The sequence below is a fragment of the Passer domesticus genome, chromosome 4, assembly GCF_036417665.1.
Source record: "Passer domesticus isolate bPasDom1 chromosome 4, bPasDom1.hap1, whole genome shotgun sequence".
Taxonomy (NCBI): domain Eukaryota; kingdom Metazoa; phylum Chordata; class Aves; order Passeriformes; family Passeridae; genus Passer; species Passer domesticus.
In genome coordinates this window covers 82,327,170-82,353,068 of record NC_087477.1, presented here as the reverse complement: position 1 = coordinate 82,353,068, position 25,899 = coordinate 82,327,170, and the positions used below count along the sequence as shown (strand labels likewise).

The 25,899-nt window shown below is 57.9% G+C and overlaps 2 protein-coding genes across 8 annotated transcripts in view; both read right to left on the bottom strand.

Annotated features, from left to right (window-relative positions):
- The window catches only part of DCTN1 (dynactin subunit 1), a 63,064-nt gene that overhangs the window by 28,560 nt on the left and 8,605 nt on the right, over window positions 1-25,899 (bottom strand). For 2 of the 7 annotated variants that reach the window (XM_064419137.1, XM_064419138.1), the window contains exons 1-4: window positions 20,996-21,265; window positions 15,714-15,959; window positions 13,172-13,250; window positions 9,969-10,000 (exon numbers count right to left, since the gene is read on the bottom strand). In XM_064419137.1, coding sequence (XP_064275207.1) covers window positions 9,969-10,000; window positions 13,172-13,250; window positions 15,714-15,959; window positions 20,996-21,085 — 447 coding nt within the window. In that variant the 5' untranslated portion in view covers window positions 21,086-21,265. Of the gene's footprint in view, window positions 1-700; window positions 719-8,197; window positions 8,219-9,968; window positions 10,001-13,171; window positions 13,251-15,713; window positions 15,960-20,995; window positions 21,267-25,899 lie in introns of those variants that run through there. The other 5 variants (XM_064419134.1, XM_064419141.1, XM_064419140.1 and 2 more) reach the window with 5 other exon arrangements.
- LOC135299750 (uncharacterized) lies at window positions 725-6,063 on the bottom strand. The gene is made up of 2 exons (XM_064419143.1): window positions 4,480-6,063; window positions 725-4,423 (listed from the first exon to the last, which is right to left on the bottom strand). The coding sequence occupies exon 2, from the start codon at window positions 4,380-4,382 to the stop codon at window positions 3,321-3,323; it is 1,062 nt and encodes a 353-aa protein (XP_064275213.1). The 5' UTR covers window positions 4,383-4,423; window positions 4,480-6,063; the 3' UTR covers window positions 725-3,320.

The window sequence follows — 25,899 nt, the reverse complement described above, 5'->3', positions numbered from 1 at the left end:
CGGGAATGGCAGCCTGGCAGGGACTCGGGTACTGCCAGCCTCTGGGAATGCCAAAGGCTGAACCCAACAGCGTGGCTGGCAGGAAAACCGGGATTATGGGCACGCAGCTTCCCCAGGGTGGGCACCGGTGGCACTGGAAGCAGGGATGGCACCAGCAGCAGGAACAGCACTGACACTCTCAGGCTGTGGGGCAGGGACAGCAGCAGGGACGGCACTGGCATCCCTAGAGTAGGGATGGCACCAGCCGTGGGCACAGGGACAGCAGCAGGGATGGCATTGGCACCTCTGGAGTGGGGATGGCACCGGCAGCGGGGACAACACAGGCAGCAGGGACAGCACTGACACCCCCAGGCAGAGGGGATGGCATCGGCATCCCCCCGAGCAGGGATGGCATCGCAGCGGGGACAGGGATGGCATCGACAGCAGGGACAGGGATGGCATCGCAGCGGGGACAGGGCCCCGGCAGAGCCGCAGAGCCGCTGCGTTGGCCGGGTGACACGGAGAGGGGACTCCGGGAGCTCGGAAGGCAAAGCCAGCCAGCCATGAACCGATGCTCACCCACCGCCCCCCTCCTCCCCGAGCCCGTCACGCTCCCAGTCACAGCCCGGCAGCATCCACACGGGGAAAACGGGGCAAAACCAGCGAGGAGGCGTTTGGGAAGCGGGGCTGCGGTGCCGGGGGCGGCGGGCGCGGACCGTACCTTGCGTGTGGCCGGGGCCTGCCTCATCGTCGCGCAGGGACGGCCGCAGCGGGAGGAGACGGAGCAGCGGGTCAGTCAGCGCGGCCGGCCACGCCAAATGGCCGCGTCCTGCCCGGGGGCTCGGCGGGGGCTCAGGGGCTCCAGGGCAGCCCCCCCCGGCCGCGGCCGCTCGTCCCCGCTCCGCCGGTGGCTCCAACCACCGCCCCGGCGGCTCATGACATCACCGCGGAGGGGCCGCACCGCCGGGCGCTGCACCGAGCCGGGCGGCGGGCGGATGAGGATGAGGATGGTGCGGGTGTGATGCTGCGCTCGGGGAGGGGACGGGGGGGGTTCTCAGCGGCTCGGGGCCCCCCCGGGACAGCCCCCACCGAAGCTCGGCGGTGCGGGCGGCTCCGTGGCTGCGCTCGGTATCGCCGCGGTGCCCCCGCCCCGCGCCGGCGGCTGCGAGCGCCGGGCGAACCCCCCGGGAGCGGACAGACGGACGGAGCGGAGCCCGGATGGACAGATGGACGGCGCCGAGCCCGCAGGGAGGGACAGATGGACAGAGGGATCATCTCGCCGCGCTGCCATCCAGCGCCAGCTCCGCACCCCCGGGCGGATCGCCGGGAGCTCCGGGCAGCCCCGCACGGCTGAGGGTGCGCAGAGACCCCCCCGGGCCTCGGAGAGCCCCTGCCCCACAATCCCTGCCCTAAAAATGCCACTCAGGGTGGTGTGCAGCACGTCCTGAGGCTCGCTGCCCTGCCAGGACCATTCCCACAATTCCTGCCCGGCATTCCCGTTGTCCCTGGACAAGAACTCGGCTGGGAACCCAGAGGATGTCACCAGCACCATCTCCAAACTCTCCATGCCCCACGGAGTGCTGGAGAGCAGGACAGCAGCTCCCTTTCCATGCACAGATCTTAAATCCCACCTATGATATTTTATATTATGTAACAGGAACACAGACTCATCCAGCTCCCATTCCAACTGCGTTTTTTCCCAAAATTCCCACACTGTGAAGGGAGAGGAGCTCAGGGTGCCCCGGGCTCACCTCCACACACAGAGGGAATTTTACCTCCAGTATTTCCAGTCCCTCAGCACAATCCTGCCAATCTCCTGGAAAAAGCATTTAAAGGCCTCTTTGACATTCCCTGGAAGCAGCCCCTCGAGGATGTCATACTGGGGACAACTGATCTGTGCTGGGATCTGATTCCTGACAAACCCCTGCATCAGGGAATCCAGCAGCTGTGGGGAAGTGTCCAAGGCCAGGCTGGATGGAGTTTGGAACAGTCTGGGATAGTGGGAGCTGTCCTTGCTCGTGGCAAGGGATGGAACTGGATGGGCTTTAAGGCCCCTTCCAATCCAAACCATTCCATAATTCTGGAGCCCTTCTGCTCTGGAGTTAGGATTGCTGGGAATGTTCCCCTGGAGAAGGGAAGGAGGTTCCAGGGAATCCTCGGAGTCCCTGCAGGGGCTCCAGGAGAGCTGCAGAGGGACTGGGGACAAGGGACAGAGGGACAGGACACAGGGAATGGCTGCCACTGGCCAAGGGGAGATTGGGCTGGGATCTTGGCAAGGAATTGCTGGCTGGGCTGGAATTCCCAGATTTGCTGTGGCTGCCCCTGGATCCCTGGCAGTGCCCAGGGCCAGGTCGGACATTGGGGTTGGATCCACCTAGGGTAATGGGGGTGTCCCTGGATGGGTTTAAGGTCCCTCCTAGCCCAGCCCATTCCATGATCTGCTCTCCTGCAGCTCCCTCTGGCTGGCAGCAGGCGCTGGGGGCAGGGGAGCATTCCCAAGGGGCATTTTTGGGAGCTGGAATTGCATCTCTTAACAAAGAAACCCCCAGCTCCACCAGCCTGAGCACCACAAACCCGTTCAGGAGCCAGAGCTGACTCAGGCTCAGCTTTTGGGATCATTCAAATCCATTCCAATGCTCCAAGAGAATTTCCCTGCCATTCCCACCAGCCCTGGCCCAAACCAGGAACCCTTTTTGAAGCATTTCCAGATGAAATCATCCCAGATCCATGGCTTTAAGCCCCTGAATGATCCCAGTGCCATGTCCATCTCTGGAGAAGCCACGTGCAGGCTCACAAGGATTTAAGTTAAGATAATTATGGGTATTAGAGGTGCTCTAATGAACCAGCTCCTCTCCTCGCACACAGCTCTGCTCTCTAAATCCAGAATATATCAACTCTTCCCACACAAAGATCCAATAAATGCAGCAGCACGGAGAAAATGCAATTTAACCCCAGGGAAATGGTGCCAGGTGCTTTGGGCTGTCCCTGAAACTCCTCAGGGATGGGTAAGGGAGGTTTTTTTTTTATCTTAAATCCATGAGAAGGCAGCACCACAGATGGGAGAATTCCTGGCTCTTGGGGGGACTGGAGAGGAGATTCCAGGGTTAACTCCAGCTCTTTTCCATGGAGTCATCCTTTGCAGCACCAGCTGCTGCTCAGCTCCTGGCCCCAGGGGGCCACATCAGAATCATCACCACAGGCTCCCTTGGGGACACAGAGAGCTGCCACAGGGCTGTCACCCGGCTGGAAAATGAGCCCTGCTTCATCCAGGCCCTGCCACGGACACGGTCTGGCCAGCTGGGGTGAGCTGGGGTCTGGAGCTGATCGGATTATCCGTTCCTTTAAAGGATTAACGGGGCTGGGGGTGGCCCCTCTGCGTCCGACAGAGCAGCTGGGACCTGCCCCGGGCTGGAACGGGCCAGCTGCTGCTGCACGGAGACCGGGATAGCAGCGGGATAGCACCGGGATAGCACCGGGATAACACCCAGACATTGACCCCAGCCACCGGGATAGCACCGGGATAACACCCAGACACTGACCTGGCCAATCCTGCACGGAGACCGGGATAGCACTGGGATAACACCGGGATAACACCCAGACACTGACCTGGCCACTCCTGCATGGAGACCAGAATAGTACCGGGATAACACCGGGATAACACTGGAATAGTACCAGGGTAACACCCGGACACTGACCTGGCTGCTCCTGCATGAAGATCGGGATAATACCAGGATAACAACCTGGACATGGACCCAGCCACTCCTGCATGGAGACTGGGATAACACCAGGATAACACCCAGACACTGACCGTCCCTCCTGCACGGGGACCGGGATAAAACCGGGATAACACCCGGACACTGACCCGGCCAATCCTGCACGGAGACCGGGATAACACCGGGACAACACCCGGACACTGACCTGGCTGCTCCTGCACGGAGACTGGGATAACACAGGATAACACCGGGATAACACCGGGATAACAACCAGACACTGACCTGGCCACTCCTGCATGGAGACCAGGATAGTACCAGGATAACACCGGGATAACACTGGAATAGTACCAGGGTAACACCCGGACACTGACCCAGTCCCTCCTGCACGGGGACCGGGATAAAACCGGGATAACACCCGGACACTGACCCGGCCAATCCTGCACGGAGACCGGGATAGCACTGGGATAACAGCCAGACACTGACCTGGCTGCTCCTGCACGGAGACTGGGATAGCACTGGGATAACACCGGGATAGCACCAGGATAACACCCAGACACTGACCCGGCTGCTCCTGCATGGAGACTGGGATAACACCGGGATAACAACCAGACACTGACCCAGCCACTCCTGCATGGAGACCAGGATAGTACCGGGATAACAGCCTGGACATGGACACAGCAACTCCTGCATGGAGACTGGGATAACACCAGGATAACACCCAGACACTGACCCGGCTGCTCCTGCATGGAGACTGGGATAACACCGGGATAACACCCAGACACTGACCTGGCCAATCCTGCACAGAGACCGGGATAACACCGGGATAACACCGGGATAACACCCGGACACTGACCCAGCCACCAACTGGTCACCCTGGCATGGGATGGGAGCAGGTGCCCAGCAGAGAGGGAGGCCCAGCCCAGGACACACCACGGGAATCCAGCCCTGGCACATGGAATGCCACGGGGAGGATGAAAGAACAGGGATGTCACTGGAGGGGGACAAACCTGATCCAGCCGAGGGACAATCCCCGGATCAAACTGGCTGCAGCAGCAGGGGACAGGTGACCTGAGGTGGCAGGACAGGATTTAACAGCAGGGTCACAGCACCAGCACGTGCCACCTGTGGATGTGGCACTTGGGGACACGGCCTTGGCAGTGCCAGGGAACAGCTGGACTCAGAGGGCTTTTCCAACCTAAATATTCCACAATTCCATGATCCCTGAATGGGTCAGACCCTGACAGCTCATGCTGACGCCCCCAAATGAGGCAGAGCTTTTGCTGGAGCCTTCCCCTGCTCCCATCACAGCCCTGCCACCTCTGTGTCCCTGGGAGGTGACATCCATGACCCAGTGTCACCCAGCACTACAGAAGGGACTGGCCTGTCACCACCACAGACACTTTGTCATGGGGATGAAGACAACACAACCTGTTTCATCCCCAAAATGACCTGGGAAAGACCCTTTTCCTGCTCTTTAACCAGATTTTGGGGTCCTTCCCAGCCAGCCTGGCCCAGGACAGAGGCCAGCACCTCCTGAGGACAGCGTGGACCTCCTGCTCCAAGAACAAGGACACCCAACACAGTGTCACAGGCAAGGACAGGACCCTCAGCGTCCTGCAGCCCCTGCTCCGAGCCCTGGGGACAGCACGACACAAAGGCCACAGCACTCCCAAATCCATGGAAAACAGGGAAGGAGCCAGCAGGGGCAAGGCCCATCTGGCAGCAGCTCTGCCCACGATTAAAGTCTATATTTGACACGCAGGAGCCGCTGTAATCTCCGGAACGAGGATTTACCCGCTAATTACTCTCATTATCCAGGTCCCCATCCTGATGGCATGTCCCTGTGTGGGGCAGGAGCTGCCCAAGGGGCAGGGGGGGCTCTCAGGGGGGGCTCTCAGGGCCAGGAATGGCTGAAAAGGTTAAATTGTGAGGGGACAGCAGGGCCTGGCATGGGGCTGTCCCTCAGTGGGGACATCCCTGTGTCAGGTGTGCCGTGCAGCCAGGATGAGGGTCAGGACAGTGACAGATCCAGATCCCCAGGGCAGTGACTGTCACCCAACCAGCATCCCCAGGGCAGTGACAGTGACAGATCCAGATCCCCAGGGCAGTGACAGTGACAGATCCCCATGGCAGTGACTGTCACCCAACCAGGATCCCCAGGACAGGGACAGTGACAGATCCCCAGGGCAGTGACTGTCACCCAACCAGCATCCCCAGGGCAGTGACAGTGACAGATCCAGATCCCCAGGACAGTGACAGTGACAGATCCCCAGGGCAGTGACTGTCACCCAACCAGGATCCCCAGGACAGTGACAGATCCCCAGGGCAGTGACTGTCACCCAACCAGGATCCCCAGGGCAGTGACAGTGACAGATCCCCAGGGCAGTGACAGTGACAGATCCAGATCCCCAGGGCAGTGACAGTGACAGATCCCCAGGGCAGTGACAGTCACATCCCCACAATCCCCAGGGCAGTGACAGTGACAGATCCCCAGGGCAGTGACTGTCACCCAACCAGGATCCCCAGGACAGTGACAGTGACAGATCCAGATCCCCAGGACAGTGACAGTGACAGATCCCCATGGCAGTGACTGTCACCCAACCAGGATCCCCAGGGCAGTGACAGTGACAGATCCAGATCCCCAGGACAGTGACAGTGACAGATCCAGATCCCCAGGACAGTGACAGTCACAGATCCCCATGGCAGTGACTGTCACCCAACCAGGATCCCCAGGGCAGTGACAGTGACAGATCCAGATCCCCAGGACAGTGACAGTCACAGATCCCCATGGCAGTGACTGTCACCCAACCAGGATCCCCAGGGCAGTGACAGTGACAGATCCAGATCCCCAGGACAGGGACAGTCACAGATCCATGGTCCTCAGGAGAATGACTGTCACTACAATCCTCAGGACAGTCACAGATCCATGATCCCCAGGACAGTGACAGTCACCACCCCAGATCCCCAGGACAGTGACAGTCACAGATCCAAGACTGCCAGGACAGTCACAGTCACATCCCCATGATCCTCAGGGCAGTGACAGTCACAGATCCATGATCACCAGGGCAGTGACAGTCACACCCCCATGATTGCCAGGACAGTGACAGTGACAGATCCCAGATCCCCAGGGCAGTGACAGATCCATGATCCCCAGGGCAGTGACAGTCACAGATCCATGATCCTCAGGACAGTGACAGTCACACCCCTATGATTGCCAGGACAGTGACAGTCACCGTCCCAGATCCCCAGGGCAGTGACAGTCACACCCCCATAATTGCCAGAGCAGTGACAGATCCATGATCCTCAGGGCAGTGACAGTGACAGATCCAGATCCTCAGGACAGTGACAGTCACACCCCTGTGATCCTAATCCCAGCCACAGCTCTGAGCAGACACTGGGGACACAGCAGGGACACGGAGCAGTGCAAACCCAGCAGAACAAGGACAGGGAAGGTAGAACCCAACATTCCAAACTGGAATTCCATCCCAGCAGAGCCCCCTGGAGCTGGCAGGACAACGATGAGGGATCCACACAGCCCCTGCAGCCTCGGGGACGTGCAGACACCTGGATCTGGGGGACACCAGGAGGGGACACTGGGGGGCAGGTGCTCCCTGCCTCTCTCCACAGCCTCTCAACAGATTCCACATTGCTCCTCTCCTCTGGACTTCCCATGGACAAACAGAGCTCTTTGGATGATTTTTCCACCCAAAAATCAACACAAAAGCAGCTGGAAAGCAAATCTGGACCAAAGGATGCACAGGTAACACCTCCCTCCCCTCTCCCACAGCTCCAGTGCCCACCTTGGCTTTTCCATTGGCAAAATTCCCAAGAGGGGAAAAGAAAAATCCCCAAATTTCCTGCAGGGAATGATGATTTGGTGTCCCTGCCCGTGGTGTGGAATGAGATTGGCTTTAGTGTCCATTCCAATCCAAGCTATTCTGGGAATCTTTGCCAAGGCCTTTGGAGTTTCAGCTCATCCTTGCACGAAAGATTTTTGCCTTCAGTAACTGTCACAAACCAGGTGGGTTTGAGTGTCCCCAAGAGGAGCCAGAGCCCAGGGACAGGACAGCCCTGACAAGGTGCCACTTGTCCCCGAGTCACCGGAGGCTTTAGGGGTTATAAAAATATCCGTGAGGGAACAGCCTCAGCTTGTGCCAGGGCAGATTCAGGCTGGATAGTGGGAAAATTCCTCCATGGAAAGAGCTGGAAAACACTGGAAGAGGCTGCCCAGAGCAGGGGGCCAGTCCCCATTCCAGGGGGAACCTCCCAGCCCTGCAGATGTGACACTTGGGGACACCGCTGAGAATCGCTGGCCTCGGAGGCTTTTCCCACCCAACCATCCCAGGATTCCAGGGCGATGTGCCACCTCCCCCAGCCGTGTCCCCTCCCTGGCTGGGAGCACATGCAGGGACAGCCATGCAGCGCCGGGATGGGGCGGGATGGGGACGGTGAGGGTGACGATGGCCCCGGCATGCGGCCGCGCGCGGGGAAGGGACAGACAGCACCTTTTTGGGCTTGGCTCCGCGCTGCGTGAGGAGGGAACAGAAGGAAGGTTAGACACGCCTGGAGGCTCTCCTAGGAACCCCCCCAGGCTGCAGGAGAGGCAGGAGGGGAAAGAGAATCAGGGAGATTTAAGGAAATTAAGGAGAAAACAGCACTGGAGTCACCTCCCGCCCCCCACCCCAGCACGGAGAATCTGGGGAGTCAGGACATGTGCAATCATTTCATGGTGCAGAGACAGCTTAAAGGGATTGGGGGGCCAGGATGCAGAAGAAAAGGATGTGAGGACAAGGGGGAATGGTTTCCCACTGCCAGAGAGCAGGGATGGGTGGGATATTGGGAAGGAATTCCTCCTTGTGAAGGTGAGGAGGGGCTGGGATGGAATTCCCAGAGAAGCTGTGGCTGCCCCTGGATCCCTGGAAGTGCCCAAGGCCACTTCCCCACTTGGATGGGGCTTGGAGCAACCTGGGATAGTGGAAAATGTCCCTGGATGGGCTTTAAGGTCCTTCCCACCCCAAACCATTCCAGGATTCCATGACAAACCAGCAGGAATGAACACAGCTGCACATGGAGCAGCATCTCCTGTCCTGGCTCCTTCTCAAAAAAAAATCCAAGAACAATCCCCATTCCCTGATTTCAAGAACGTTGAGGTTTTCTAAATATTCTCTTTGTCTTCTAATGAATTCCAGGGTGGAATTAAACCAGGAGGATCAGGCAGGGAGCACACGGAGCACAGGCTCCAGCAGTGCCAGGGGTTGATGGATCACACCCCACACAGCAGCAAAAGCCAAAAAACCTTCCCAAATCCCTCTAACACAGGGCAGGGAATCCATTTCCATCCTCCCCTCTGGCTGGAGCTCCCATTCCCAGGATCTGAGCCCAGTGAGCCCCCAGGTGCTGCTCCATCCCCACACCCAGCTCCACTGCAGGGTGGGAAGCAGAATTCCCACTCCTGGGAATTATCCAGAGTGGCAGGGCAGGAGCCTGGGCTCCAGTGTGCCCCAGCCCAGCCCCACAGGTGCCACATGCACAGAAGCCCCTTGTCCCCACTATTTCCCTTCCCACACTGCCCACATCCCAGCTGGGCCAGTTCATCCCCATGGAAAATCCAGTTTCTAGCCCAAACCACACAAACCCACCCAACGTGTCCCCAGGATCACCCAGTTCCATCCCTGGAGCCCAGGGGTGGTGCCCTGGGCATGCTGGGGGAACTGCTGGACTTGATGGTCTCAGCATTCCATAATTCCTCACTGCTCCACACCTGTATGGCCATTCCCAAGGACAGGAACCTGCTCCAAATTCCCATTCCTTAGGAAATATCCCTCATATTTGGGTACAACATGTTCCTGTCCATGTTCCAGGAGTGAAGGCACTCAGAGGGGAGCTGCCCCTGGATCCCTGGCAGTGCCCAAGGCCAGGCTGGATGGGGCTTGGAGCACCCTGGGATAGGGGAAGGTGTCCCTGCCATGGCAGGAACTGAGGGGCTTCGGGTCCTTTCCAGGATTCCAGGAGGGTCAGGGTTTGGAGGGAGCAGCCAGGGAATGCTGCTGAACTCAGATCAAAATGTGTGACACAGGACTTGTGCTGGAAAATCCCTCAGGAACTCACTGACTCCTGGCCAGTGGCTGAAAATGACATTTTTTACACCTTGTTTCCCATGGGTTTTAGGAGAAATTCCCTTTTCCACGGGCATTTTATCCCCTGAAAGTGTGTCCGTGTGCTCTTCCCAAAGGGATGAAAACCTCTCAGAGGTGACAAAGTGCCAGGGTCACTCACCAGTTTGCTGGCCTTGGTGGCATCAAGGGAATCTGTGGAGAGAGCAGAACAGAGCCATGAGCCTGAGGGACAGCCCTGTCCCCACCCCAGTGTCCCTGCAGCCAGAGGCACCCAGCAGGGGGACAGGAGGATTTTGGGAAGTGGGAGTGAAGCAGAGGCAGGAAATGGTGGCACAGTGGGGTGTGGGTTTGGGGGGACAGGGAATTCCTTATGGGAGCTGCTGGCTGAGGAAGGCAAACACTTGGATACAGCTCAGAGCTGGGGCAGTTCCACTGCTCTCCTTGGGCTGAATCCCTGGATTTCATGGACTCCTGGCTGCTCAGGGACTGGCACTCACCATTGCTGCAGGGTTGAAATCCATGTGTGTGTGACACTTGGGGACACAGAATCATGGAACAGCTTGGGTGAGAAGGGACCTTAAATCCCATCAGCCCCACGTCGTGGCATGGGCAGGGACACCTCCCACCATCCCAGTGGCTCCAAGCCCTGTCCAACCTGGCCTTGGCACTGCCAGGGATCCAGGGGCAGCCACAGCTGCTCTGGGCACCTGTGCCAGGGCCTGCCCACCCTCCCAGGGAGGAATTCCTTCCCAATATCCCTCCCAAATCTCCCCTTTCCCAGCGGGAAGCCATTCCCTGTGTCCTGTCCCTGCCTGGCAGGTGTGTCTGGATTCCCCCCCTCGCCCAGGTGTCACCAGCAGCTCCCCCCACGTGTCCCCTGCCGTGGCAGAGCCATCCCTGCACCTCCCACTGCAGCGCTGCTGCAGCAGCTGCTGTTCCCATGGAAACCCTTGGCAGGCAGCCACATCCCAGCCCTGCATCCCTGGCAGCATCATCCCACACCCCACCTGCAGCCCGGGCTCCTCCTGCTCTGGGATGCCGGGATGGGGGGCTGGGACTGGTGTCCGTCTGTCCCAACCCAGCATCCAGGGAAGGGGCTGGAGCTCCAGGAGCAGTGAGGGAGCTGGGAAAGGGGCTCAGCCTGGAGAAAAGGGGGATCGGGGGGAACTTCTGGCTCTACAGAACTCCCTGGATTCTTGGAGCCAGGAGTTGGGATCTGCTCCCAGGGAACAGGGACTGGAGGGGAGGGACCAGCCTCAGGTTGGATATTGGGAAAATTCCTTCTTGGAAAGGGCTGGCAGGGGTGGAATCCCCACCCCTGGGGGGATTTAGCAGCGCTGTGCATGTGGCACTTGGGGACACGGTCAGTGCTGGCCTGGGCAGTGCTGGGGAATTCCGGGGTGTCCCAGGGCTTTTCCAGCCTGAAGGATTCCATGATTCTACTGCATCATCCAAAGCAGAGAGCAAGGAAGGGCCCATTCCATTTTCCCCAGCTAATTTTACCTCTCACTTCCTTGGAGAGGAGAAATCCCACCCACAGCCGACACCCACCGCCCCCAGCCCGGCCCGATCCCTTAATCCCGATGCCACAAACGCTTCCCAGGCGGAGCTCCCGGCTTGGCACACGGAGCCGAGGGAGCAGCCAAGGCAGGAAGCTGGCAGAGCCCCTTCCGGCAGCTCCGGGATCCCGCAGCGCCCGGGAAAACATTCCCGACAAAGCAGAGCTCACAGGGAGGGAGGGAAGGAGGGAGGGAAGCCCGGCTGGGCCCACAGCCAGGGACAGCGGATGTGGGAAACGGGGCAGGAATGCTCAGAGGGGAGAGGGAAGGGATCCCTGCCCCCGGGGAACGGGGCACGGCAAGGGAAGGGAGGAGGGATGCTCCGGTTCCACTGGAATATTGCAATTCCACAGGCTCAGAGTGGTTCAGTGCCCGCTGGGAAATATTCCGTGAATTGCCCCTTCCTTCAGGAAGGATTCCCCATCCCAGCTGGGAAGGACTTCACACCTCTGCAGGAGGGATTCCCACTCCTCCAAGGGAGATTTCCAGTCTCTCCAGGAAGGATTCCCACTCCTCCAAGAGAGATTTCCCATTTCTCCAGGAAGGATTCCCACTCCTCCAAGAGAGATTTCCCATTTTTTCAGGAAGGATTCCCACTCCTCCAAGAGAGATTTCCCATTTTTTCAGGAAGGATTCCCACTCCTCCAAGAGAGATTTCCCATTTATTCAGGAAGGATTCCCACTCCTCTAAGAGAAATTTTCCAATCTCTCCAGGAAGGATTCCTACTCCTCCAAGAGAAATTTTCCAATTTCCCAGGAAGGATTCCCACTCCTCCAAGAGAGATTTCCCATTTTTTCAGGAAGGATTCCCACTCCTCCAAGAGAGAGTTCCCATTTCTCCAGGAAGGATTCCCAATCCTCCAAGGGAGATTTCCTTTCTCTCCAGGAAGGATTCCCACTCCTCTAAGAGAAATTTTCCAATCTCTCCAGGAAGGATTCCTACTCCTCCAAGAGAAATTTTCCAATTTCCCAGGAAGGATTCCCACTCCTCCAAGGGAGATTTCCTTTCTCTCCAGGCAGGATTTCCCATCTCACCTGGGAAGGACTTCCCACCTCTGCAGGAGGGATTTCCAATCTTTCCAGGAAGGATTCCCACTCCTCCAAGGGAGATTCCCCATTTTTTCAGGAAGGATTCCCAAGCCCTCCAGGAGAGATGTCCTCTCCTTCCAGGAAGAATTCCTACCCCACCAAGGAAGATTTCCAACCTCTCCAGGAAAGATTTCCAGTCTCTCCAAGAAGGATTTCCAGTTTCACTTGGGAAGGACTTCCCACCTCTGCAGGAGGGATTCCCCATCTCCCCAGAAAGGATTCCCACTCCTCCAAGAGAGATTTCCCATTTATTCAGGAAGGATTCCCACTCCTCTAAGAGAAATTTTCCAATCTTTCCAGGAAGGATTCCCACTCCTCCAAGGAGATTTCCCCTCTCTACAGGAAGGATTTCCCATTCCTTCAGGAACAATTCCCCATTTCTTCAGGAAGGGTTCCCACTCCTCTAAGGGAGATTTCCCATCTCTCCAGGAAGGATTCCCACTCCTCCAAGAGAGATTCCCCATTTTTTCAAGAAGGATTCCCACTCCTCTAAGAGAAATTTTCCAATCTTTCCAGGAAGGATTCCCACTCCTCCAAGGGAGATTCCCCATTTTTTCCGGAAGGATTTCCACGCCTCCAGGAGGGATTTCACACTCCTCCAGGAGGGATTCCCCATCCCCTCCAGGAATAATTTCCCATCCCCTCCACCAAGGATTCCCACCTCCCTGGGAAGGATTTCCACCTCCCTGGGAAGGATTTCCCAGCTGGATCATACCTCTCTTAGGGACCTTCATGGCAGCAGATTCCGGAGTTTCTGGGGATGTTGTGTCTGCTCCATCCTCAAACACCTGGATCTGGAAAAAACACAACGACCATCCTTGCCCAAAATTCCCAGACAGGAAGACAGGGAACAGATCCCTCTGGGAGAGGGTTCAGCAGGGCAGATCCCATGGTTTTGGCACAGGTTTTTAGTTCCATCATTCTGGTTTTGCCATCAACCCTTCTGAAAGCAGCCACACACTCCTTATTTTCACTGGGAACACAAAATATTCACACAGGCAATGAGGAAATTCAAAGCTCTGGATTTGACAGCCCGGAACATCCGTACCAGATTCAGGGATTTTTCTTTTGAACTATTTTTAGATGCATTTTTGCTGGATAAACATGGAAAATGAGGTTGGGAGGGATTAGATTCCTGAGAGAGAACCATCCCTGTGCCTCAGATCAGCACCTCCCAAATTGTTCCTGCAGGAATTTGCCTGATCCATCACACCTCCCACCTGCAAGCTCAGCTGAAAAATCAAAATAACCTGGGAAGTTGTCAGACAGGAATTCCATTTTGGGAAGATTCCTGACACCAGGAATAATGAAATTTTAATTAATAGCCACAAAGAGACCAAGGAAAAGATGATTCCAAGGAAATCATGACACCTACAGCCATGCAGGGTGGGAATTCTGAGTGGTCTGGGGGCTTCCCAGCAGGTACAGCCCAGGAGGGAATTCCAGAGCTGCTGGAGAGGCTGGGGACAGGGACAGGGCATGGCTGGATCTGGGGTGACACTGGGAACTGCCACCACACACTGGCACATCGTGGCCATCGAGCTCCTCTGCCAAAGGCAGCTCCAGGTGATGCCAAAATCTGGGATTTCCACACACCAGAAAAGGAACAGCCATGCTTGGGTAGAGTCAGGGAACCCTGGAATGGTTTGGGTGGGAAAGGACCTCAAATGCCACCCAGTGCCACGCCAAGGGACCCCTCCCACTGCTGCAGGTCCTGTCCCTGTCCCTCGGACACCGCCAGGGGTGGGGATGCATCCAGCCCCTGCAGAGCCTGGTGCCAGCACCCTCTGCCCCTGCCTGCCCCTGCCGAGGGCTGCCAGGGCTGGGGTCCCCCCTCTGTGCCCTGGGGGACACCGGGGACCCTCCCTGTGCCCCGGGGTGGCTCAGGAGCAGCTCTGGGCCTGCTGGGGCAGCCCTGCACCCACGGCTTTGCTCTGGGGCTGGGGTTTGGGGTTTTGGGGGCTGCTCATCCCTCCTGCCTCCCATCCCTGCTCCGGGTGTCCCCATCCCTTCCCAGCTCTGGAATTTGGGGCGGGGGTTGAGCATCACTCCCTGCACACCCGGCCCAGAGGACGAGGTGACAAAACAGGGGGATGGCTCCCACTGGGAAAGGGGGTGGGATTTGGGGAAGGAATTCCTGGCTGGGCTGGAATTCCCAGATTTGCTGTGGCTGTCCCTGGATCCCTGGAAATGCCCAAGGCCAGGTTGGACTGGAGCAGCAGGGGACAGTGGGAGGGGTCCCCGACTGTCAGGGGGTGGCACTGGGTGGGCTTTGGGGTCCCTCCAGGTCCTGCAGAGCCAAACTTTTCCCTGTAAACCCCTCCAAGCCTCTCCCAGCTGGCAGGAGAGGCCGAGAGACAGACAAAGGAGCCAGGTCCATGTGTCCAGTTTTAATGTGGGAACTGGGAGTGAGCTGGACTGACACTTGGGAAATGTCCATGGCGATGCCAGGAGGGCAGCAGAGCTCCATCCAGCAACTCCTACACACCAACAGTGTTTGGGCTGGATAAGAACATGAAAAGCTTCCTGGTGAGCTTCCCTCCAGCTCTGCTGGGTTCAGCTCTGTGTTTATCCCATTATTTAAAGGATGGGGTCGTTTTCCCTCAAGCTGACAAAAGGACTGAAGCAGGGAATGGCTGGATTCCTCCTCAGTGATTCCTGAATCTCTCCTGGATGAGCCAGTGCTGCAGCCTCTGACCATGCATGATCCAAAGATGGGACAGCGGATGCTGGGATGGACCCCAGGACCCGAATGTCCTCATTTTGTGCTCAGCTTCCCTCTGTGACCCCATCCCAAGGTCCTGGCAATGAGAGACCACGGGGCGGGACACAAACCAGCCCCTCTGTGCCAGGGAGGGGACAGGAGCTGCTGGGACACAGGGGCTGCAGTGTCCTTGGAAGGTGGATTCACCTGGAGGATGTTTGCTCTGGAGGGAGCTCCTGGCTCCTGCTGCAGCACACCAGCAGCAAATCCCAGCAGCCACACCCACACCGTGTGTTTTATCTCCTTCCAGGTAAACACGATTTAATTTAAATTCCTTGGATGTGAGGAATTTTAATTCCAAACATCTGAGATCAATCCCAAACTCCACCTGCTGCAGGTGCTAAACACAGGGCAGCAGAATGGAACAGCAATGAAATACACCTCAAGTGCAGAGGCTGAGATTCCACCTGCCTTTGGAACAGAAAATCCCCAAACCCGCAGGGCCCTTTCCCTGTATTTCCCAACCACCCCAGGACCCCGTGATCCCCCCTACCTGGGACTGCCTGACGAAGATGCCGTGGTTCTCCTCGCAGGTGAAGTATTTCCTGCCCTGCACCGTGCCGTCGTTCTTGCCCTTGGCCTCGTCCAGGATGACCCCCACCCACTTGCCGGTGGCAAACAGGGTGGCCCCCACGTAGGCCACGGTGCCGCGGTGGCCCTTGCCGATGACCTCCACGCGGGAGCCCACCTTGAGGGGCTTGCTGCCGCCCTCAGAGCTCATCCTGCCCGTGCTGGAGGCCTGCCAAGGGGGAGAGAGGGGCTCAGAAAGGTGGGGTGGAGAGCAGGAGGGTTCATCTCCCCCCGGCCCCGCTCGCCTCCTCCAGGGGTTTTGTTTTGGGGGATTCCCTCTGCTCCCTCACAAACCTGATTCAGACCCTTTTATAAGCCTTGGGAAAAACCCCACAAGAGCAGCAGTCAGTTTTAAGCAGCTCATGCTCCCTCTTTTCCCATTTTATCAGCATTCCCAAGGGTTTCCAGCCTGGGAATTCTGTGCCCAGGAGCTGACAGAGGTGGGATGAGAGGGGCTCAGAAAGGTGGGGTGGAGAGCAGGAGGGTTCATCTCCCCCCGGCCCCGCTCGCCTCCTCCAGGGGGTTTTGTTTTGGGGGATTCCCTCTGCTCCCTCACAAACCTGATTTAGCCCCTTTTATAAGCCTTGGAAAAAAACCCCACAACAGCAGCAGTCAGTCAGCTTTAACCAGCTCATGCTCCATCTTTTCCCGTTTTATCAGCATTCCCATGGGTTTCCAGCCTGGGAATTCTGTGCCCAGGAGCTGACAGAGATGGGATGAGAGGGGCTCAGAGAGAGGGGCTCAGAAAGGTGGGATGGATAGCAGGAGGGTTAGTCTCCCTCTGGAGCCACTTGCCTCCTCCAGGGGTTTTTGTTTTGGGGGATTCCTTCTGCTCCCCAATGGGACACATGCACAGCCACCAGCAGTGCTCACAAACCTGATTCAGACCCTTTTATAAGCCTTGGGAAAAACCCCACAAGAGCAGCAGTCAGCTTTAACCAGCTCATGCTCCATCTTTTCCCATTTTATCAGCATTCCCATGGGTTTCCAGCCTGGGAATTCTGTGCCCAGGAGCTGACAGAGGTCATTGTCCCATCCCTTCATGCTGCTGGAGGCTCCCCTGGTGCTCCTGGCACTGCCCCGTGCCTGGACTCAGGGTATCCCAGCAGCTTTCCAGGTGGGACTGGCATCATCCACCAGAGAGGAAACAGCCTCAGGTTGTGCCAGATGGGAAAATTCCCCCTGGGAAGAGCTCCCCAGCCCAGGGCAGTGGTGGGGTCCCCACCCCTGGAGGGATTTAACACCTCAACAATTCCATGATTCCGTGTCATCAGCATCACATCCATATCTATATTTCAGCAGGCACCAGGACACTCCTGGGACATCCCGGGATGCCCCTGGGTTCAGGTGGGCTTGTCCAGGTGATCAATGCTCCTGGAGCAGCAGTGGGGTGATGGATGTGAGGAACTCCATGGGGACTGGAGACCCTCAGGGTTATTGAAATCCCAGGGAAATTTGTTGGGATCCACCTGCTCTGCAATCAGCCTGAGCAGAACAGATTAATCATGGAATTCTGGAATGGGTTGGGTGGGAAGAATCCTTAAATCCCAACAATTCCACCCCCTGCCATGTGCAGGGACACCTCCCACTGCCCCAGGGTGCTCCAAGCTCTGTCCAGCCTGGCCTTGGCACTGCCAGGGATCCAGGGGCAGCCACAGCTGCTCTGGGTACCTGTGCCAGGGCCTGCCCACCCTCACAGAGAAGGATTCCTTCCCAAAATCCCACCCAAATCTCCCCTTTCCCAGTGGAAAGCCATTCCTTGTGTCCAAAACCCTTCTCCAGATCTTCTGGAGATCCTCCAAACCCTGACTGAAAGCTTTCCATCCCACTGCCTCTATCCCAGAGGGGACACAGGTGTTCCCTGTCCTGCTCAGCCCCATCCTCCCCCTCACCCCAACCTCCCAGCAATCCCCAAAACGGGACCAGTTTGGCATTTCCCCCACCCCAAGTGTCCCTGGTTCTGGTCATTGTGCAGAAATTTGGAGTTTTGGTCACTCTGGAACTGGATTCAGCCAAAGAATCTGCTCTTTATCCCAGGAAAACAGAGCCCCTTTCACCCTGCAGGGCTGGGAAGGCCCTGCAGACAAACAGGGGGTTTGGGACACTCAGGGAATTCTCTGGGGAAGAACCCAGGGGATTTTGGAAGCTCCTGGAATGCTACCAAAGCACCCCCTTCCCTTGCACATCACTTCCCAAAGCTGGAATGCAGAGTGAGCCCACCCAGTTTGGATTTTTGGGACTAAAACCAGGGGTGAGGGTGTTCCCACGAGCCTGAATTCCAGGTTTCATCCAAACACAACTGGCACAAATCAAACATCATGAAATAATCTTATATTAAGACTGAAAATCCATCAAACAAAAAAGAAACCCAACACCTCAAAGGAAAAATTGATGCTCCAAACCCAAATATCTCCCCAGGTTCTGGCAGGAACATCCTGAGAGCCCCTGGAAAATCGTGTTCTAGGTGTTACAGAGAGTGGGAGCAGAGCCCAAAGGAAAATCCCAAATCCCCAGCACATGGGAAGGTTCCTGGAGCAGATTTCATCCCTCCTGGTGTCCCTTTGGCACCTGCAGCCAGGTAAGCTCCCTTGGATGTGACACATCCCAAGCCCTGGGGTACTCTGGCCATTCCCTGTGTCCCATTCCTTGTCCCCAGTCCCTCTCCAGCCCTCCTGGAGCCCCTTTAAGGCTCTGAGCTCTCCCTGGAGCCTCCTTTTCTCCAGGCTGGACATTCCCAGCTCTCCCAGCCTGTCCCTGACACACATCTGCCAACCAGCACCAACATCAGTGAACTTTTCCCAGTCTTTCACACTTAGGAAAAGAAGGAGAGCCCAGAATGAACCTCTCCCACCCCTCAGCACCAGGCACTGAGTCTCTTCTGTTTCCAACGAATCAGAAATTGGTCTGTGAGACACCTGGAAGCTCCAATGCAATGGATAAAGCCCTGACTGGAATTCCCAAGAAGATTCAAACCAAGATGAATCCAGGTTTTACAAGAGGAAGAACTGGCCCAGCTGGAAGCAGGTGGGATGGGCAATGATGGTCACACCTCCTGGCCGTGGTGACAATCCCTGAGGGACAAACATGGCCCAGCAGGTGGTGGCACAGCCCAGAATTCCCTCAGCTGCCCGGGCCAGCTCCTCGTGGGTCCCCTGTGCCACACCAACTTCCCAGGGGGACACAGGTGGGACACCCCAGTCCTGGGAATGGGGTAGGGACAGCCAAGGAAGAGACTGGAGGAGCAGAGCTGTGGGAAGCCACAAGGGCTGAGGCCACTGACAGTGACCCTGTCACCCTCGGTCTGCAAGGGGAATGAGCTCCTCAATCCCAGGAAATGGGAAATCCAGGGATTCACAGTGAAGGCAGTGGGAACAGCTCAGCAAGCAGGGCACAGGGTGGGAATGGGACAGCCAGGAATGCTGAACCTCTGGAGCAGCCCAGGAGGAGCTGTGCCACATCCCAGAGCTCCCATCCAGGGACACAAGGTGAGGGACAAGTGGCTGTGCTGCCACCACCGCCAGAGACTGCTCCCCACAACTTCCCACCTGGCACCACTCCAGAATTTTCCCATTCCCCCCCTTTCTGAAGCATGATGGACACCCACAGCCTGTCTGCTCTGCTATGTGTGCCAAAATGGGATGAATTCCCAGTGATCTGGGAATTCTGAGCCACCCCTGTGTCCCATCCAAACCTGAGGGCTCCAGTGTTCCACCCCATCCAGGCAGATCAGCCCAGGAATACTCAGTGTTCCTGCAGGAGCTGCTCCCCCATGCAGGAGTCACTGATGGAGCCTCAAACTGCCACTCAAAGCTCAGATCAAAAGTTTCAGGAGAATCCCAAGCAGCCAGCTCTGCCAAGAGCCAAATTCCAGGTGCTGCCCACAAAGCTGGAAGAGGGAAAGACCTGGGAAGGATTGTGGGTTTAAGGCTGGTGCTGCTGCCACAGCAGCCCCGTGGAAAGGAGGGATCAGCCTGGCACTGAGGGTGGCTGCCCTGGGGGACACCAGGATGTGGCACTGGGGTGAACTCATGGTGGCACTGGACTCCAGGCTGCCAAACTGGGAGGGTGTGGGTGTCTCTGGACACCAGGAGCAGTGTCCCCAAAACCCAGAGGGGACCCAGGGTGGTCCAGCCATGGTTGCTGCAGTGCCCAATCCAAAATCCACGTGAGCCAAACAGGGGGAATCTACCCACAGTGCTGTCCTGGGACCCCCAGTCCTGCCACATCCCCCTCCATGAGTCCCTGGAGCCAGCGTTTGGCTCCTTCCCTGAGCCCCCATCCCCCTGGAGCCCCCCAGGCTGTCGTGACAGAGCTGTCAGGACCCAGGTTGGGATCTCACCCTGTTCCTTGTGCTCCCCCATGGAAAACAGGGAGCTTTGGGGGGCAGGTGAGGGGCTCTAGCCCCCAAAACCCCATATGGACACACACTCAGACCCTGCTGGGGTGGGCAAAAAAGGCTCCAGGCTGGGAAGTTTTCCCTCCACAGCCAAATCCCTTCGGCCACAGCCCAAATCCCACCAGCTCCAGGCCACAGCAGGCAGCACCCGGTGCCCACGGAGGGTCTGGGGGTCCCCTGGAGAGCTGGCAAGGCTCTGCCCTCCCCAGCTCCATCCCGGAGTCCTTGCCAAGTTGGCACAGCCAGGCCCAGAGGCGCTGGCGGGGTCTGGGACACAATGTCACCGCGGTGGCCGCACAGGGACACAGCGACAGGGACAGCAACTCCCGGGAAAGGCCTGGCCGCTGGCACGGCACAGCCAGGGCTAGCTGCAATACGGAAAAGCCGGGAAGCGCCTGCCAGGCCCGCGGGAGGAAGCTCGGCAGCGCTCGGTGCCGCCTGGAAGAGCGGCCCGGAGGGAGGGGGGCCCGCGGCAGGCAGCAAAACACGGCGGCAGCTTTGTGCCGAGCAGCCCCGGCAAGGGGCCGAGCCGCAGCCCAGGCTCGGAATTAATTAACCCCCGTCATGAATTGGGGTAATCACCGACACGAGCAGGTAACTCCGGCCAAAAGAGCCGGCCGTGGGTGCGAGCCGGAGCATCCACATCCACCTCCCCTCCCGGCATTGTGCGAGCGGTGCCACATTCCAGGGATCCACAATCCAGAATCCCTTACAAAACCCGGCTATTTTCGCTGCGCCAGCGTCGCGATCTGTCGCGATAGGAGGCGGCCGAGCCGGGGGCTGCTGAGGCAGCCCTGCCCCTTCCTTACCCGGCCGGACGCGTGCCTCCTGCCCTGGGCCATGCTGCCGCGCTCCGCAGATCCCCGATCCGCAGCTCGGCCGCTCACGGCCGGCAGCATCCAGCGGCGCTTCCCGGCACGGCCGATCCCAGCATCCCCGCGCCGCCCTCCCCCGAGGCTCCGCCGGCCGCTGCTGGAGGGAGGGAAGCCCTTTTCCGGGCGAGGATGCTCCGGGGGAGGGATAGGGAGAATTCCAGCGCTGCCGATGGAGCCACCGTGCGCCAGTGCCGCTCCAGACTTGTGACGGCGCCGGCGGCTCGCTGGGTCCTAACGCGCCCCGCAGGAGGAGGCACCGGGCCACCCCGGGCCTCTCCTGCTCGCCCTGTGCTGGCCACCGGGCGGGGACACCCCCAATCCGCTCCCGCCGTGACCCCCGCCAAGGCTTGCCCCCCTTGCTCCTTCCCTTCGTGGAGGATTTTGAGGGAAACGACGCCCTGGAGAGCGGGGTTTGGGACAAGCCGCGGGTGGACGGAGCTCAAAGGGTTAATTGGGGCAGCTGGAATGATCGCGGGTTGTCCCGCTCCGGGCTGTGACAGGTGACATTGTGTGCCATTGTTCCTGGCTGAGCTGGCAGGCACAAATTCACGGCCTCACCCCTCTTCTGGGCACTGCTCCCGGTGCTAATCAGGCTAACGAGGGGATTTGGGAGCCACCGGCACCGGCCACTGCCGAGGGGATTTGGGAGCCACCGGGACCGGCCACTGCCGAGGGGATTTGGGAGCCACCGGGAATGGCCACTGCCGAGGGGATTTGGGAGCCACCGGGACCGGCCACTGCCGAGGGGGTTTGGGAGCCACAGGGGCTGGCCACTGCCGAGGGGATTTGGGAGCCACAGGGGCTGGCCACTGCCGAGGGGATTTGGGAGCCACCGGGAATGGCCACTGCCGAGGGGATTTGGGAGCCACCAGGACTGGCCACTGCGCAACATCCCAACACATGGAAGCACCTCCAAACCACAGAACACCCAGAGCTGGGAGGGACCCACAGGATCAGGGATCCCACAGGACCAGGGACCCACAGGATCAGGGATCCCGAGGATCAGGGACCCACAGGATCAGGGATCCCACGGGATTAGGGATCAGGGATCCACGGCATCAGGGACCCACAGGCTCAGGGATCCACAGGATTGGGGACCCACGGGATCAGGGACCCCACAGGATCAAGGATTCCATGGGATCAGGGATCCACGGGATTGGGGATCCCACAGGATCAGGGACCCAATAGGATCAGGGATCCCATGGGATCAGGGACCCACGGGATCAGGGATCCCACGGGATCCAGGATCCCTAGGATCAGGCGTCCCCAGGATGAGGGACTCAGAGGATCAGGGACCCCACAGGATCAGGGACCCATGGGATCAGTGACCCCACGGGATCAGTGACCCCACGGGATCCAGGATCCCCAGGATCAGGCATCCCCATGGGATCCAGGATCCAACTCCTCCCCTGCACAGGACAATCCCACCCTGTCCCTGAAAACTCCTGCAGCTCTGGCAGCCTTGGGAATGCTGCTCAGGGAAGGGGTTTCAGCAAGGCACAAGTGGGATAAACAACACCAAACACAGCTGAAAACCGGGAATTTCTGCCTGGGAGCACCAGGAGCTCAAGCAGAGTCACCCTGGTACCCGCTGGTCACTGCAGCCCCAGCTGCTTCCCCTCTCCGTGCTGCTTTAAAGGAAACTTCACACAAAATGCACACAGAATTCTCCAAAAAGCTACCAAGAGGATGAGCTCCTCAGCCTCCAAACCAGTTTAGAAGATTGAGAAAATCTGAATTATTTATCCACTGAAGGAGAAACCTCCTCAGGGAAGCTCACCTTGCCAGAACCTGGCAGCAAATATCACCTGTGGCACCCCTTTATAGACCCTTGGGATGGGTTGGGTGGGAAGGGACCTTCAATCCCAAAAATTCCACCCCATGCCATGGCAGGGACACCTCCCACTGTCCCAGGGTGCTCCAAATCCTGTCCAGCCTGGCCTTGGCACTGCCAGGGATCCTGCTCTGGGCACCTGTGCCAGAGCCTCACCATCCTCACAGGGAAGGATTTCTTCTAGAAATCCCAAATTCTAAAGGATTTCTGCTCTTCCTCTCCCCTGCAGGATCCTCCTGTGGGATCCTGGATGATCCCAGAGCCAGGAGCAGAACAAGAGCCATGGACACAAACACTTGGAGGGTGTTCCAAGGAGAGGCTGGAATGCCAAGAGGAACTCAAATTCCAGAATGCCTGAAGAGGGAACTCAAATTCCAGAATGCCTGAAGAGAGAACTCAAATTCCAGAATGCTTAGAGGGAACTGAAATTCCAGAATGTTTAGAGGGAACTCAAATTCCAGAATGCTTGAAGAGAGAAAAATTCCAGAATGCTTGAAGAGGGAACTCAAATTCCAGAATGTTTAGAGGTAACTCAAATTCCAGAAAGCTTGAAGAGGGAACTCAAATTCCAGAAAGCCTCCTCTAAGTGCAAAGAAAACCAGGAAACAGCCATGGAATCTCAGCTGGAATTCAGATGGGAGGAAGGCTGAACACCCCCTCAGAATATGGGAATTCCTCACTGCTCTTCCCACAGAGCTCTGGGAATAGCAGGACAAAGCCAAAAGCAGGAAAATCCCAGACAGATTTTGCTCCCAGGTGGAGCACAAGAGTAGTTGTTGATTTAAAAAGAAGATTATGATTGTCACACAGCTCCTGCTCCTCCTCAGCAGGAGTTTTCCATGTTAAATTGAAGCACAAGGGATTTTTTCCTCACAAACACAACTTTATAGGATCGTGGGGTGGTTTGGTGCCACCCCTGCCATGGGCAGGGACACCTCCCACTGTCCCAGGCTGCTCCAAGCCCCATCCCACCTGGCCTGGGACGTTTCCAGGGATCCAGGGGCTTCTCTGGGCAGCCTGTGTTGAAAATCATGGAATCACAGAATAAAATAATGGAATTATTTAAGTTGGAAAAGGCTTTTTGAGTCTGGGACCTCCCAGGATATCCCATTTCTCAACACGGCCAAGGCACAGGCACCACTCACCATCTCCTGCTTTTGGGTTTGGGATGGAAATGAACCCCTGAGGGAAAGAATCCTGGAAAATCCTGAGCTGGGAAAGACCCACAGGGGTCCTGAGCTTAAACAAGGAGCTGAGGTGGGACAGGAGCTTTATGAGTGCCTGAGGTAAGGGAAAATGGGAAGTTTTGGGAATTAAAGCTCTGTGGGATGATCCAGAGCCCTCTGGGAACATCCCAAGCTCCAGCAGGGCCTGGCTGTTCCACCTTGCCACAACCTATGGGTTTGGGGTTAAAACTTCTCTGTACAAAGGGGAAAAATCCCAATTTCCCCCCAAACTCAGGCACTGCCATGAGAGGATAAAAAAATCCCCAGCATAAATAAACCTTCCAAAAACTCTTCCAGGGAAACACAAAACCTGATCAAACCAAAACCTGGTTAAAGCTCAGAATTCAATTTCCTGGTGCACCGAGCAGGGATGGGACTGGCACAGGGGACCCCTGGCACAGGAGGCAGGAGCCCATGCCAGGTATTTTGGGATTTCTCAGGAACACCAGGGGCTCCCACTGCTGCTCAGGTACTGGGGTGGACACTGGGATGGACACTGGGACGGACACGGGGGTGGAGCAGCCCAGAGCATCCTCAGGGTCACACCTGGCTGGGACTGGAACCATCCAGGCTCTCCTGGGGGGAAGCACCAGGTGTCACAGAGCTCCAGGGAATCCCAGTGGCACCTATGGCACTCCCAGGGATTCCCAGTGCCACTCCCAGGGATTCCCAGTGCCACTGCCAGGGATTCCCAATGCCAGCCAGGGCTTGCCAGTGCCACCTACGCCACTCTCAGGGATTCCCAGTGCCATCCACTGCACTCCCAGGGATCCCCAGTGCCACTCTCAAAGATTCCCAGTGCCACTCCCAGGGATTCCCAGTGCCACCTATGCCACTCTCAGGGATTCCCACTGCACTCCCAGGGATTCCCAGTGCCACCCACACCACTCCCAGGGATTCCCACTGCACTCCCAGGGATTCCCAGTGCCACCCACTGCACTCCCAGGGATTCCCAGTGCCACCCACACCACTGCCAGGGATTCCCAGTGCCACTGCCAGGGATTCCCAGTGCCAGTGCCAGGGATTTCCAGTGTGACTCTCAGAGATTCCCAGTGCCACTCCCAAGGATTCCCAGTGCCACCCACGCCACTCCCAGGGATTCCCAGTGACACTCATGCCACTCCCAGGGATTCCCAGTGCCACCCACACCACTCCCAGGGATTCCCAGTGCCACCCACACCACTCCCAGGGATTCCCAGTGCCACTGCCAGGGATTCCCAGGGATTCCCAGTGCCACTGCCAGGGATTCCCAGGGATTCCCAGTGCCACTGCCAGGGATTCCCAGTGCCACTCCCAGGGAATCCCAGTGCCAGCCATCCACTCCCAGGGATTCCCAGTGCCACTGCCAGGGATTCCCAGGGATTCCCAGTGCCACTCCCAGGGATTCCCAGTGCCAGCCATGCCACTGCCAGGGATTCCCAGTGCCCCTCCCAGGGATTCCCAGTGCCACCACGTCACTCCCAGGGATTCCCAGTGCCACTGCCAGGGATTCCCAGTGCCACTGCCAGGGATTCCCAGGGATTCCCAGTGCCCCTCCCAGGGATTCCCAGTGCCACCACGTCACTCCCAGGGATTCCCAGTGCCACTGCCAGGGATTCCCAGTGCCACTGCCAGGGATTCCCAGGGATTCCCAGTGCCACTCCCAGGGATTCCCAGTGCCAGCCATGCCACTGCCAGGGATTCCCAGTGCCCCTCCCAGGGATTCCCAGTGCCACCACGTCACTCCCAGGGATTCCCAGTGCCACTGCCAGGGATTCCCAGTGCCCCTCCCAGGGATT